Consider the following 15701-nt stretch of genomic DNA (forward strand, 5'->3'; position numbering starts at 1 on the left):
ATAGATGATTTACAAGGTTGTGTTAGTTTCTACTGTACAGCAAGGTGATTCCGTTATACATATTCACATTATCTATTCTTTTTCAAATTCTTTTTTTATTTAGGTTGTTACATAATATTGAGTAGAGTTCCCTGTGCTATAACAGTAGGTCCTTGTTGATTATCCATTTTAAATATAGTTGTATGTACATGTCAATCCCAAATTCCCTAACTATCTCTTCCACCAACTCTTCCCTCCCTGGTAACATAAATTCTGAACAAGGCTATCCTGATAATGCTTCCTAGGTTGTCTCCGGTCTGGTCTTCTCCTATAACTACGTCAATGCTTTTAATCTTCTCAATATTTCAGTAATGCCTTGCAGCAGTGTTTCTGACAAGGACCCATCTGACTCCTGGACTCCATGCCACATCTACTCTATCAGACACCTGGAGATAGGAATCATGTTAACAGTCTCTTCAGCTAAAATTTTCACAAGCAAAGTATGAAAACCATTACTTTGGAGTATCGGAAGAACAGTCATTTATTTAATCCTCACCATAGCCCAAAGACATAGTTATTCCCATACGTATTAAACAGAATAGGAAATTGACCTTCAGCAAGGTTATTTGTTTAAGGTAGTTGCCTTTATTCTGTAGAGTCATGAAAAGTAATTAAGTCACCTGGTGTCACATTCATTTAATTATCTCCCTTCCCAAGTTACTGTACCCAGTCTCCTATGACAGATACCTAACTGTGCACACTGCATAACTGTGTTTTGTCATTTCTCAAAACCTTTCTACCTTTCTTGCCACTCCCCTGCTATAGGTGAAACAAATTAAAGATAATGGAACTAATTAACAAAAGCCATCCCAAAGAGTTTATTCTACTAGGCTTTGCTGACCATCCTTGGCTAGAGCTTCCTCTATTCATTATTCTGCTTATAACATACCCCATGGCCATGATGGGAAACATAGCCATCATTCTGGTGTCCAAGTTAGACCCCCGTCTGCACAGCCCCATGTATTTCTTCCTCACCAACCTCTCCTTTTTGGACATGTGCTACACCACAACCACTGTCCCTCAGATGCTCTTTAACCTGGGAACGTCTAAGAAGACAATCAGCTATATGGGGTGTGCAGTTCAGCTTTATTTCTTCCATGTAATGGGGGGCACAGAATGTCTGCTTTTGGCTGTTATGTCTTTTGATCGCTACGTGGCCATCTGCAAGCCTCTACACTACACCCTCATCATGAATCGGCGCATCTGTATCTTATTAGTGGCCACCGTGTGGCTGAGTGGGATGACCTATGCTGTCTCAGAGGCCACTGTCACATTACAGTTACCACTGTGTGGTCGCAATACCCTGGATCACTTGCTGTGTGAGATTCCTGTGCTGATAAAGACTGCCTGTGGCGAAAAGGGTGCTAATGAGCTCACACTCTCTGTGGTATGCATTTTTTTCTTAGCTGTGCCACTATGCTTAATTCTTGTTTCCTATGCTTGCATTGGGCATGCTATATTTAAGATTAAATCTTCAGAGGGAAGGAAAAAAGCCTTTGGGACGTGTTCCTCCCATCTCATTGTAGTTTTCTTATTTTATGGCCCAGCCATTAGCATGTACCTTCAGCCCCCCTCCTCCATCTCAAGAGAGCAGCCCAAGTTCATGGCTCTCTTCTATGGAGTGGTGACTCCTGCACTCAACCCTTTCATCTACACTCTGAGGAATAAGGATGTAAAGAGGGCACTGGGCAACCTCATGAGGAGTGTATTCACTTGCAAGTGAGAGTTAGCAGACATCAAATGAAATTATTTAACCATTGAGGTAGGTTTTATAGAGCTTTCTTTAATAACTCACTCTTGCCTCATATGTCCACAGATCATGTTAGATGTTCTTTTTGCAAAATATGTCTTGTTCCTCATATTCCTAGACAATGGTAATTCTTGACTAATACTCACCAGTAAGGGCATTCTGTGGAAATGTATTAGAAAATCATTCTATTTTGGTTGATACATACTGAAATAGTAGTTGTAAACATTAAACAAATGTACTATGAATTTTGATAAAGATTAATTATTTCAAGTTAATCATAAAATACCATGACAAGCATTCATCAGTGGACTTCCTATGACCATGGCACCTAAGAAACATTTCATCACTCTCTGAAAGACTGGGTACATCTAAGTGGGCAGCATGATGCCACTATGCATTCAGTGTGAGGCTGTCTACACCTTAGACCAACTATGAGTATAAATTTTCCTCTGTTCATTTCTTTGCATTTGTGCTTTTTTAATAAAATTCTTTTTTAGAAATAGACCAACTATGAGTATCACAAGTTTATCAACCTCCATTTATCTAGAAAGAAAGTGAAGTCCCTCAGTCATGTCAGACTATTTGCAACCCCCTGGACTGTAGCCTACCAGGCCCCTCCGTCCGTGGGATTTTCCAGGCAAGAGTACTCAAGTGGGTTGCCATTTCCTCCTCCAGGGGTTCTTCCCAACCCAGGGATCGAAACCAGGTCTCCCACATTGCAGGCAGACATTTTACCTTCTAAGCCACCATAAAATCCTGCTACTAATTCTTTAACAACGCATTGTTACTCTAACAAACAAGGATGCAATGTTTTGTATTTTTAGCCAAAGAATGTATCATTAAATGCTAAAATGAATAAAATATATGGACAAAATGTGTGGATTTCTTAATATTCTTTATATATACCATAAACATGAGCCTTCTGAATCAGTGAGAGAACAAGGAAGTGATATTAATAATGAACTACAACATGGAAACATTTTCATGCATAATGGGAACAGCCAGAAATGTTTTTTGAAACTGTGTAAGAATCAGGATGAAAAAGAAAAAAATTTTATTTCTAGACTGGAAAGCAACTTGATTACTTCAACAATGTGAGTATAGTTTTGATGCTTAGAATCTGTATCAGTAATGTTGAAACTGTGAAAATTAGTTCTAGGATTCATATCCAACTTCAAACACTGTCATAAAACCTCACATTTTTTACAGCAACTTAAAGGATTTTACATTTATTTGGTGTTTAACTAATATGGTGAGAAATCAACATAATGTTGTATAGTGAAAAATTAATAGGTAAGGAACAAGAGTGATTTTGACTTTTCTGGAATGTCTTCTGGTCTAGCAAATCAAGATTTAAGCAAATTATTGGATGATAAATAATATGCTTTCCTGAACAAGGTTTTACTTGAGCCTTCCAAGCATCTCTGGCAGGTGTGGGGTTTTGATTCTAAATGCAATTTTGCCCCTCCTACCATCATCTTGGGGCTTCTCCTTTGCCCCTGGACGTGGGGTATCTTTTTTTGGTGGGATCCAACATTCTTCTGTCAATGGTTGTTCAGCAATGAGTTGTAATTTTGGAGTTCTTCCAGGAGAAGATGAGCACTTGTCCTTCTACTCCACCATCTCAGTAACTCAGTATTCTTGCCTTGAGAACCCCATGAACAGTATGAAAGGCAAAAATATATGCTACTGAAAGATAAACTCCCCGGGTCAGTAGGTGCCCAATATGCTCCTGGAGAAGAGTGGAGAAATAGTTCCAGAAAGAATGAAGATTCGGAGCCAAAGCAAAAAAAAAAAAAAAAAAACAACGCCCAGTTGTGAATGTGACAGGTGATGCTGTAATGAATAATATTGCATAGGAACCTGGAATGTTAGGTCCATGAATCAAGGTAAATTGGAATGGTCAACAGGAGATTTGGCTCAGAGGTTAAAGCATCTGCCCGCAATGCGGGAGACCTGGGTTCGATCCCTGGGTCGGGACGATCCCCTGGAGAAGGAAATGGCAACCCACTCCAGTATTCTTGCCTGGAGAATCCCATGGATGGAGGAGACTGGTGGACTACAGTCCACAGGGTCGCAAAGAGTAGGCACGACTGAGCGACTTAACTTCAGATTTAACTTCTAACTTCAACAGGAGATGACAAGAGTGAATATCGACATTTTAGAAATCAGTGAACCAAAATGAACCAGAAAAAAATAAATAAATAAAATGAACCAGAATGGGTGGATTTAATTCAGATAACCATTATATCTACTACTCTGGGCAAGAATCTCTTAGAAGAAATGAAGTGGCCATCACAGACCACAGAAGAGTCAAAAACGCAGTACTTGGGTGCAATCTCAAAAACAACAGAATAATCTCTGTTCATTCCCAAGGCAAACTATTCAATGTCACAGTAATCCAAATCTATGTCCAACTGCTAATCTAAAGAAGCTGACACTGAACAGATCTATGAAGACATACAAGACCTTCTAGAACTAACACCAAAAAAAAAAAAAAAGGCCTTTTCATCAAAGGGGACTAGAATGCAAAAATTGGAAGTCAAGAGATACCCAGAGTAACAGGCAAGTGTGGCCTTGGAGTATAAAATGAAGCAGGACAAAGGCTAAGAGAGTTTTGCCAAGACAACGCATTGGTCATAGCAAACACCTTCTTCCAACAACACAAGAGACGACTCTACACATGGACATCACCAGATGGTCAATACTGAAATCAAGTTGATTATATTCTTTGCAGCCAAAGATGGAGTTCTATACAGTCAGCAAAAACAAGACCAGAAGCTGACTGTGGCTCAGATCGTGAACTCTGTATTGCCAAATTCAGACTTAAATTGAAGAAGGTAGGGAAAAACACTAGACCATTCAGGTATGACCTAAATTAAATCCATTACAATAATGCAATAAAAGTAACAAACAGATTCAAGGGATTAGATCTGATAGACAAAGTGCCGGAAGAACTATGGATGGAGATTTGTGACATTGTGCAAGAGGAGTGATCAAAATCATACCCAAGAAAGAGAAATGCAAAAAGGCAAAATGGTTTTCTGAGGAGGCCTTAAAAACAGCTGAGAAAAGAAGAGAAGTTAAAGAAAAAGGAGGAAACGAAAGATATATCCATCTGAATGCAGAGTTTCAAAGAATAGCAAGGAGAGATAAGAAAGCCTTCCTCAGTGATCAGTACAAAGAAATATAGGAAAACAATAGAATAGGAAAGACTAAGCGATCTCTTCAAGAAAATTTGAGATAACAAGGGAACATTTCATGCAAACCTGGGCACAATAAAGGACACCAACAGTTCAGTTCAGTTCAGTTCAGTCACTCAGTCGTGTCCGACTCTCCGCGACCCCATGAATCACAGCACGCCAGGCCTCCCTGTCCATCACCAACTCCCAGAGTACACTCAAACTCATGTCCACAGAGTCGGTGATGCCATCCAGCCATCTCATTCTCCGTCGTCCCCTTTTCCTCCCGCCCCCAACCTTTCCCAGCATCAGAGTCTTTTCCAGTGAGTCAACTCGTCGCATGAGGTGGCCAAAGTATTGCAGTTTCAGCTTTAGCATCAGTCCCTCCAATGAACATCCAGGATTGATCTCCTTTAGAATGGACTGGTTGGATCTCCTTGCAGTATAAGGGACTCTCAAGAGTCTTCTCCAACACCACAGTTCAAAAGCATCGATTCTTCGGCGATCAGCTTTCTTCACAGTCCAACTCTCACATCCATACATGACCACGGGAAAAACCATTGCCTTGACTAGACGGACCTTGGTTGGCAAAGTAATGTCTCTGCTTTTTAATATACTATCAAGGTTGGTCATAACTTTCCTTCCAAGGAGCAAGCGTCTTTTAATTTCATGGCTGCAATCAGCGTCTGCAGTGATTTTGGAGCCCAAAAAAATAAAGTCTGACACTGTTTCCACTGTTTGTCCATCTATTTCCCATGAAGTGATGGGACCAGATGCCATGATCTTTGTTTTCTGAATGTTGAGCTTCAAGCCAACCTTTTCACTCTCCTCTTTCACTTTCATCAAGAGGCTTTTGAGTTCCTCTTCACTTTCTGCCATAAGGGTAGTGTCATCTGCATATCTGAAGTTATTGATATTTCTTCCAGCAATCTTGATTCCAGCCTGTGCTTCTTCCAGCCCAGCGTTCCTCATGATGTACTCTGCATATAAGTTAAATAAGCAAGGTGACAATATACAACCTTGACGTACATCTTTTCCTATTTGGAACCAGTCTGTTGTTCCATGTCCAGTTCTAACAGTTGCTTCCTGACCTGCATACAGGTTTCTCAAGAGGCAGGTCAGGTGGTCTGGGATTCCCATCTCTTTCAGAATGTTCCACAGTTTATTGTGATCCACACAGTCAAAGGCTTTGGCATAGTCAATGAAGCAGAAATAGATGTTTTTCTGGAACTCTCTTGCTTTCTCCATGATCCAGCGGATGTCGGCAATTTGATCTCTGGTGCCTCTGCCTTTTCTAAAACCTGCTTGAACATCTGGGAGTTCACGGTTTACATACTGCTGAAGCCTGGCTTGGAGAATTGCTAGGGGGCACCAGAGGGCAGACAAACTGAAATCATAATCACAGGAAACTAGCCGATCTGATCACATGGACCACAGCCGAATGTGGTCCACTGGAGAAGGGAATGGCAAACCACTTCAGTATACTTGCCTTGAGAACCCCATGAACAGTAACAAAGGGCAAAATGATAGAATACTGAATGAGGAATTCCCCAGGTCAGTAGGTGCCCAGTATGCTACTGGAGCTCAGTGGAGAAATAACTATAGAAGGAATAAAGGGATGGAGCAAAAGCAAAACCAATACCCAGTTGTAGATGTGACCAGTGATAGAAGCAAGGTCCGGTGCTGTAAAGAGCAATATTGCATAGGAACCTGGAATGTTAGGTCCATGAATCAAGGCAAATTGGAAGTGGTCAAACAGGAGATGGCAAGAGTGAACGTCGACATTCTAGGAATCAGTGAATTAAAATGGACTGGAATGGGTGAATTTAACTCGGATGACCATTATATCTACTACTGTGGGCAGGAATCCCTTAGAAGAAATGGAGTAGCCATCATGCTCAACAAAAGAGTCCGAAATGCAGTACTTGGATGCAATCTTAAAAATGACAGGATGATTTCTGTTCGTTTCCAAGGCAAACCATTCAATATTACAGTAATCCAGGCCTATGCCCCAACCAGTAATGCTGAAGAAGCCGAAGTTAATCGGTTCTATGAAGACCTACACGACCTTTTAGAACTAACACCCAAAAAAGATGTCCTTTTCATTATAGGGGACTGGAATGCAAAAGTAGGAAGTCAAGAAACACCTGGAGTAACAGGCAAATTTGGCCTTGGAGCACGAAATGAAGCAGGGCAAAGGCTAATAGAGTTTTGTCAAGAGAATGCACTGGTCATAGCAAACACCCTCTTCCAACAACATAAGAGAAGACTCTACACATGGACATCACCAGATGGTGAACACCGAAATCAGATTGATTATATTCTTCGCAACCAAAGATGGAGAAGCTGTATACAGTTAGCGAAAACAAGACCAGGAGCTGACTGTGGCTCAGATCATGAACTCCTTATTGCGAAGTTCAGACTTAAATTGAAGAAAGTAGGGAAAACCACTAGACCATTCAGATATGACCTGAATCAAATCCCTTATGATTATACAGTGGAAGTGAGAAATAGATTTAAGGGACTAGATCTGATTGATAGAGTGCCTGATGAACTCTGGACGGAGGTTCGTGACATTGTACAGGAGACAGGGACCAAGACCATCCCCATGGAAAAGAAACGCAGAAGAGCGAAATGCCTGTCTGAGGAGGCCTTACAAATAGCTGTGAAAAGAAGAGAAGCAAAAAGCAAAGGAGAAAAGGAAAGATATAAGCATCTGAATGCAGAGTTCCAAAGAATAGCAAGGAGAGATAAGAAAGCCTTCCTCAGTGATCAATGCAAAGAAATAGAGGAAAACAACAGAATAGGAAAAACAAGAGACCTCTTCAAGAAAATTAGAGATTCCAAGGGAACATTTCATGAAAAGATGGGCTCGATAAAGGACAGAAGTGGTATGGACCTAACAGAAGCAGAAGATATTAAGAAGAGGTGGCAGGAATACACAGAAGAACTGTACAAAAAAGATCTTCACGACCAAGATAGTCACGATAATGTGATCACTGACCTAGAGCCAGACATCTTGGAATGTGAAGTCAAGTGGGCCTTAGAGAGCATCACTACGAACAAAGCTAGTGGAGGTGATGGAATTCCAGTTGAGCTATTTCAAGTCTTGAAAGATGATGCTGTGAAAGTGCTGCACTCAATATGCCAGCAGATTTGGAAAACTCAGCAGTGGCCACAGGGCTGGAAGAAGTCAGTCTTCATTCCAATCCCAAAGAAAGGCAATGCCAAAGAATGCTCAAACTACCGGACAATTGCACTCATCTCACACGCTAGTAAAGTCATGCTCAAAAGGACACCAACAGTATGGACTTAATAGAAGCAGAAGATATTAAGATGAGGTAGCAAGAATACACAGAAGAACTATACAAAAAAAAGATCTTTATGACCCAGATAACCACAATGGTGTGATCACTCACCTAGAGCCAGACATCCTGGAATGCAAAGTCAAGCGGGCCTTAGGAAGCATTACTACGAACAAAGCTAGTGGAGATGATGGAATTCCAGCTGAGTGATTGCAAATCATAAAAGATGATGCTGTGAAAGTGCTGAACCTAACATGCCAGCAAATTTGGAAAACTCAGCCGTGGCCACAGGACTGGAAAAGGTCAGTTTTCATTCCAATCCCAAAGAAAGGCAATGTCAAAAAATGTTCAAACTACTGCACAATTGCACTCACTCATATGCTAGCAAAGTAATGCTCAAAATTCTCCAAGCCAGGATTCAACAGTATGTGAAGCAAAAACTTCCAGATGTTCAAGCTGAATTTAGAAAAGGCAGAGGGAAATACTGCACAATTGCACTCATCTCATATGCTAGCAAAGTAATGCTCAAAATTCTCCAAGCCAGGCTTCAACAGTAGGTGAACCAAGAACGTCTGAATGTTCAAGCTGGATTTAGAAGAGGCAGACGAACCAGAGATCAAATTGCCAGCATTCATTGGATCATAGAAAAAGCAAGCTAGTTCCAGAAAAACATCTACTTCTGCTTTATTGACTACATCAAAGCCTTTCACTGTGTAGATCACAACAAACTGTGGAAAATTCTAAAAGAGATGAGGATACCAGACCACCTGACCTACCTCCTGAGAAATCTGTATGCAGATCAAGAAGCAAGTTAGAACCAGACATGGAACAATATACTGGTTCCAAATTGGGAAAGGAGTACATCAAGGCTGTATATTGTCACCCTGCCTATTTAACTTATATGCAGAGTACATCACGAGAAATGCCAGGCTGGATGAAGCACAAGCTGGAATCAAGATTGCCAGGAGAAATATCAATAACCTCAGATATGCAGGTGACAACAGCCTTATGGCAGAAAGTGAAGAGAAATTAAGGAGCCTCTTGAGAAAAGTGAAAGAGGAGAGTGGAAAAACCTGGCTTAGAACTCAACATTCAAAAAACTAAAATCATGGCATCTGATCCCACCGCTTCATGGAAAATAGATGGGGAAACAATGGTAACAGTGAGAGACTCTATTTTCTTGGGCTCCAAAATCACTGAAGATGGTGACTGCAGCCATGAAATTAAAAGAAGCTTGCTCCTTGGAAGAAAAGTTATGACAAATCTAGACAGCATATTAAAAAGCAGAGACATTATTTTGTCAACAAAGGTCTGTTTAGTCAAAACTATGGTTTTTCCAGTAGTCATGTATAGATGTTAGAGTTGGACCATAAAGAAGGCTGAGCACTGAAGAATTGATGCTTTTTTACTGTGATGTTGGAGAAGACTCGAGAGTACCCTGAACTGCAAGATCCAACCAGTCAATTCGAAAGGAAATCAGTCCTGAGTATTCATTAGAAGGACTGATGCTGAAGCTGAAGCTCCAATCCTTTGGTCATGTGACACGAAGAACTGACTCCTTAGAAAAGCCCCTGATGCTGGGAAAGATTGAAGGCAGGAGGAGAAGGGGACGAGAGAGGATGAGATGGTTGGATGGCATCACCAACTCAATGGACATGAGTTTGAGCAAACTCGGGAGCTGGTGATGGACAGGGAAGCCTGGTTTGCTGTAGCCCGTGGGGTAAGAAAGAGTCAGACGTGACTGAGCAACTGAACTGAACTGAACTTCCTGGACAAGAATCAACTGCAACCCAGATCCATTTTTTTTGAATAGAAATGACCATCTTGGTGCTTCGTCCAGTTCTTGAGACAAATGGACTTTGATGTATTTAGTTTGGAAAAATTTCTAGAACAACTTCAAAATTTGATTGGGGGATGATTTGCCACAAAATATTTTTTAAATTTGACACACAGAGAGATATACACACACAAAGCAAGGAAAATAAAACTTCTGTGATGTTACACAATATCTCTGATCACTTTTATTAGTTAAGAGAACCTTAGTTTGGAGGGCAAAACCCAAGATTTGTCAAAAGCTTAGCTAAAGAAACTGTTTAGATTACTTCTTTATCTTTTAGGCCTGTGAAGACAACTCATTTCAGAATTGTGTCTTCCACACAGAAAGCAATATGACAAAATACACCCTCAAGAATGGGCTTCTGCCCTCTTAAATTTTAAAGTGTACAAACATGACCAGTGCTTTTCTCAAAATCAAACAAACAAAAAAAGCAAGAAGCACAGGAAGTCTTTTGGAGGTCACAGATTATGTTTGTGATGACAGTATCATATAATAGCCATATGTTCAAATTCATCAAAATGCATACATTAATTAATTCAACTTTTTGTATATTCATATTTTTAAAGGAATATGGACCTGAATAGAGGGGGAAAACTAATTAAATTCCCAAATAAGAGGAAGAATTAAAGTTTTTTATAGTCCACGTGTGAGATCATATGGTATTTGTCTTTCTATTTCATTTCATGTAACATAATATGCTCTAGACCTATTCAAGTTGAAGTAAATGGCAACATTTCATTTCTTTTTATTGCTGAGTAATATTTCATTGTATATATGTGGCACATCTTCTTTATTCCTCTGTTGATAGACACTTATATTGCTTCCGTATCTTGGCTATTAGTAATGCCACAACGAACATTGGTGTGCCTATATCTTTTCAAATTAGTATTTTTGTTTTCCTTAGGTAAATACCCAGAAGAAAAATTACTGAATCATATGACATTTTTGTTTTTCATTTTATGAGGAACCTCCACATCCTGTTTTCCATAGTGGCTGTACCAATTTACAATCCCTCCAACAGTAGGCAAATCATCCCTTTTCTGCACGAGAATAATGAAACTTTAAAAATCACCATTCAGTGAAGCAAAATAGCAATCACTGTTCCTTGGAAGAATTAATAAAGGATGCTTGATAATAAGGCTAGTAGGTGATGGCTGCAGGCTTTCAGAGGGCACTGTAAATCTAGGTTTCCCACTCACCTGAGTGCTAGCCTCCTCAAGTAGTCACAAGTAGCTCAGTGGTCCCAGAAGCCTCCCTTGGCTGTAGGAAGCTTATTGGCTCCAAGATCCTAAATGGCTCCTGTGAACCCAGGCTCCCAGCCAAACAGAGCCCAACCAACACCCCTGGCATCAAGTTCCTGACTAGCTCCCATGGCCATGGCATCCCCAAGTACCAGGCTCTCAATGGGCTAGGACAACCCAGACTTCTGGCATATTCCTGCACTGGCCAACTCCCACAGTCCAGGATATCTTAACTGGTCTTATACATCCAATCAATGACCACAAATCAGTGTCTAGAGGGCAGTTGTTAACTCCTGATGCTGGAGGGTGCTAGTGCCAGGTTAACTGCTATTCCAGGCTTTTGATGCACCCCAACACCAGGTCACCAAAATACCCCAATAGCAGTTTATCATGGATGCCACTAGAATGCCCATATAGATTCTCTGCACAAGTAGAATAGTGAAGGGCTTTGCCTGGCAAAGCCAGTCTATAAGGACTAGAAGAGGTACCTACAATCTTAAATGCCCAGATACTAAGGCAAGACCACAAATATCATGACTAATCAAGGAAGCATGAAACCACCAAAGGGTAGTAATAAAATCCAATGCTTAATCTAAAGAAATGTGGATCTATGAACTGTCTAACAAAGAATTCAAATAATCCCTTTTAAAAAAGCATGGGCAGATTCATGTATGGCAAAGCCAACCAATATAATATTGTAAAATAATTAACCTCCAATTAAAAAAAAGAGAGAAAAAAATAAAATAAAAACAAAAAATAAATTAAAAAGCATGGCTCAGGAAACTCAAACAGGGGCTCTGTATCAACCTAGAGTGGTGGGATAAGGAGGGAGATGGGAGGGAGTTTCAAAAGGGAGGGAATATATGTATTGTTATGGCTGATTCATGTTGAGGTTTGATGGAAAACAGCAAAATTCTGTAAAGTAATTATCCTTCAATAAAAAATAAATTAATTTTTTTTAATGGTGAGGTACAAGAAAACAGAGGGATACAACTAAATAAATTAGGAAAACATTATAAGAACAAATTAAAATTCAACAAAGAAATTAAAATATAAAATAGAAATCCTATAAGAACAATGAATACCTTGAAGAATTCAGTAAACAACTTCAAAAACAGACTGAACCAAATAGATGGGAGAATTAGTGAATTATAAGACGTGTTATTTGAAATTATACAAGGGCAAAAAGAAAAAATTAAGAAGAGAGAAAAAGCAGGGGCTTTCCTTGTGGCCTAGTGGTTGAGAATCTGCCTGCCAATGCAGGAGTCACAGGTTGGATCCCTGGTCCAGGAAGATCCCACACGCCATGAAGAAACTAAGCCCATGCACCAGGACTACTAAGTCCCCACGCAGCAACTATGAAGCCCACACGCCTGGAGACTGTGCCCCACAACAAGAGAAGGCACTACGATTAAACACCCTTGCACCACAATGAAAAGTCACCCTCGCTCACCACAACTAGAGAAAGCCCACACACAGCAACGAAAATCCAACACTTTCAATAATAATTATAATAATAGTACATCTTTAAAAAGAGAGAGAAAGCATATGTGAATTATGGAATATCATTAAAAGAAACTATGCATTATTGGAGTCCCAGAAAGAGGTTGGAAGGAGGTGGGAGGGAGAAAGCAGCAGAAAGCTTACTTAACAATGGTAGATTTCCAACCAACATCACAGCACTTAAATATACTAAGCAAACTTAAGCGAATCAAAAAAGGTGAAATAGACAATGATATACTAAGGGTTCAGTTCAGTTCAGTTCATTTCAGTCGCTCAGTCGTGTCCGACTCTCCGCGACCCCATGAATCACAGCACGCCAGGCCTCCCTGTCCATCACCAACCCCCGGAGTTCACTCAAACTCATGTCCACAGAGTCGGTGATGCCATCCAGCCATCTCGTTCTCGGTCGTCCCCTTCTCCTCCCGCCCCCAACCTTTCCCAGCATCAGAGTCTTTTCCAGTGAGTCAACTCGTCGCATGAGGTGGCCAAAGTATTGCAGCTTCAGCTTTAGCATCAGTCCCTCCAATGAACATCCAGGATTGATCTCCTCTAGAATGGACTGGTTGGATCTCCTTGCAGTATAAGGGACTCTCAAGAGTCTTCTCCAACACCACAGTTCAAAAGCATCAATTCTTCGGCAATCAGCTTTCTTCACAGTCCAACTCTCACATCCATACATGACCACGGGAAAAACCATAGCCTTGACTAGACGGACCTTGGTTGGCAAAGTAATGTCTCTGCTTTTTAATGTAGGGAACTTTAATACTCCACTTTCAAGAATGGATCTATCATCCAAAAAGAAAATCTGTTAAGGACATAGGACTTGAATTATACCTTAGGCTAAATGGACCTACCAAAGATATAGAACATTCCATCCAACAGCAGCAGTGAACACATTATTTTCAAGTGGACACAGATTATTCTCCAGCATACAACATATGTTAAGTGATGAAACAAGCCTCAGCAAATGAAAGAAGACTGAATTCATACCAAGTACCTTTTTTGATCAGAAAGGCATGAAATTAGATATCAATAAGAGGATGACATTTGGAAATTTTACAAGCAAGTGGAAACTAAACAAAACACTTCTGAACAACCACTGATCAAAAAAAAAGATCAAATGGGAAATCAAAAAATATCTTAAGACAAATAAAATGAAAATACAAAATATCAAAACTTGTAGGATGCAGTTTGCATCCTAATACTAGCAGGTAAATTTACAAGGATAAAAAGAAAGTAAAATTTACAAACAAGCAACCTACCTTTACCTCAAGTAACTAGAAAAAGAAACATACTAAACCCCAACTAGAAAGATGAAAGATGCATGAGATAGGGTGCTTAGGGCTGGTGCACTGGGATGACCCAGAGGGATGGGATGGGGAGGCAGGTGGGAGGAGGGTTCAGGATGGGGAACATATGTACACCCATGGCTGATTCATGTCAATGTATGGCAAAACCACTACAGTATTGTAAAGTAATTAGCCTCCAATTAAAATAAATAAATTTTTAAAAAGAAAGATGAAAGAAAATAACAAAGATCAGAGCAGACATAAATAATAGTGACACCAGAAAAGCAATAGAAAAGACCAACAAAACTCAGAGTTGATTTTTTAGAAAAGATAAAACTGACACACCTTTAGCAAGATTAGCACAGAAAAACAGAGAGAGCAGCTTTACTCACAAAACTCAAGTCAAGGAAACAACTTAAGAATCCATCAAAAGATGAAAGGATAAACAATATCTTACACACCATGAAATATCCTTCAACCTTGAGAAAGAAGGAAATCTTGCCTTTTGTGAAAATATAGATGGACCTTGAGAGAATTATGCTAAGTAAAATAAGTCAGAAGGAACTGTATGATCTCAATTTTATGTAAAATTTTTAAAAAGGTAAACTCAGAGAAATAGTAAAACAATGCTTGCTAGGGGCTGGGATTGGGAGAAACAAATAATGTTGGTCAATGAATGCAACCTATCAACATTAAAATAATACTTTTCTTGGTATTTAATTTACACATGTTAACTGTAATTAACAATATCACATTATATAGATCTTAAATAGTCTCACTACAAAAAATATATGGTGAGAGAAAGGATAGGTTAAACTGACTATTTTCTCGTAAATATCTGCAATACATACATGTATAAATCATCACAATATGCACCTCACGTATGAGCTTATACATGTTGTATGTCAATGATACCTCAATAAAGCAGGAGGGAAAATAAAAATATAAATAAAAAAATCATGGACCTTGTGGGATCTTACTGTAAAACTGAAATATTCTAATTCTGCATAAACACTAGGCAAATATAATTTGAAAGATATTGTATAAAATAAATGACCTATACTCTTTAGAAATATTTAGTTAATTAAAGGCAAAGAAAAACTGAAAAATGGTTCTGGATTAAGGGATACTAAAGACATAACACCTAAATCTAATTTGTTATACTGGATTATATCTTTAGGAAATACTCTCAGGTACAGTTAGAGATAGGCATGGATTATACTCTATAATATTTCAGAAAAATATTTAACTGCATATTAATATATTATTATAGACAGAACAACAAAGCACCAATGGCAAATATTGTGAAATCTAGTGAAGGTTTATGGCAAATTCAGATTATTTTTCTTTTCTGTAAGTTCTTTCTGTCTTGTTCAGTCACTCAGTTGTGTTCAAATCTTTGTGACCCCATGGACTGCAGCAAGCCAGGCTTCCCTGTCCTTCACCATCTCGCAGAATTTGCTCAAACTCATGTCCATTGAGTCAATGATTCATCCAGCCATCTCATCCTCTGTCACACCCTTCTCCTTCTGCCCTCAATCTTTCCCAGCATCAG

At 39.5% G+C, this 15701-nt stretch overlaps 1 protein-coding gene across 1 annotated transcript; it reads left to right on the forward strand.

Moving 5' to 3' along the window:
• The first annotated feature begins 823 nt into the window (after positions 1 to 823).
• LOC129543453 (olfactory receptor 2B11-like) lies at positions 824 to 1762 on the forward strand. Its single transcript, XM_055406562.2, has one exon. It carries the CDS (start codon positions 824 to 826, stop codon positions 1760 to 1762), a length of 939 nt encoding a protein of 312 aa, XP_055262537.2.
• Positions 1763 to 15701: the final 13939 nt, after the last annotated feature.

This window comes from Moschus berezovskii, chromosome 23 (genome assembly GCF_049115385.1).
Source record: "Moschus berezovskii isolate FMDL1 chromosome 23, NW_MosBer_1.0, whole genome shotgun sequence".
In the NCBI taxonomy this organism is placed as follows: Eukaryota; Metazoa; Chordata; class Mammalia; order Artiodactyla; family Moschidae; genus Moschus; species Moschus berezovskii.

Bases quoted from the DNA above. Each gene is read 5' to 3' on its own strand.
- LOC129543453 (XM_055406562.2), top strand. From the start codon at position 824: ATGGAACTAATTAACAAAAGCCATCCCAAAGAGTTTATTCTACTAGGC.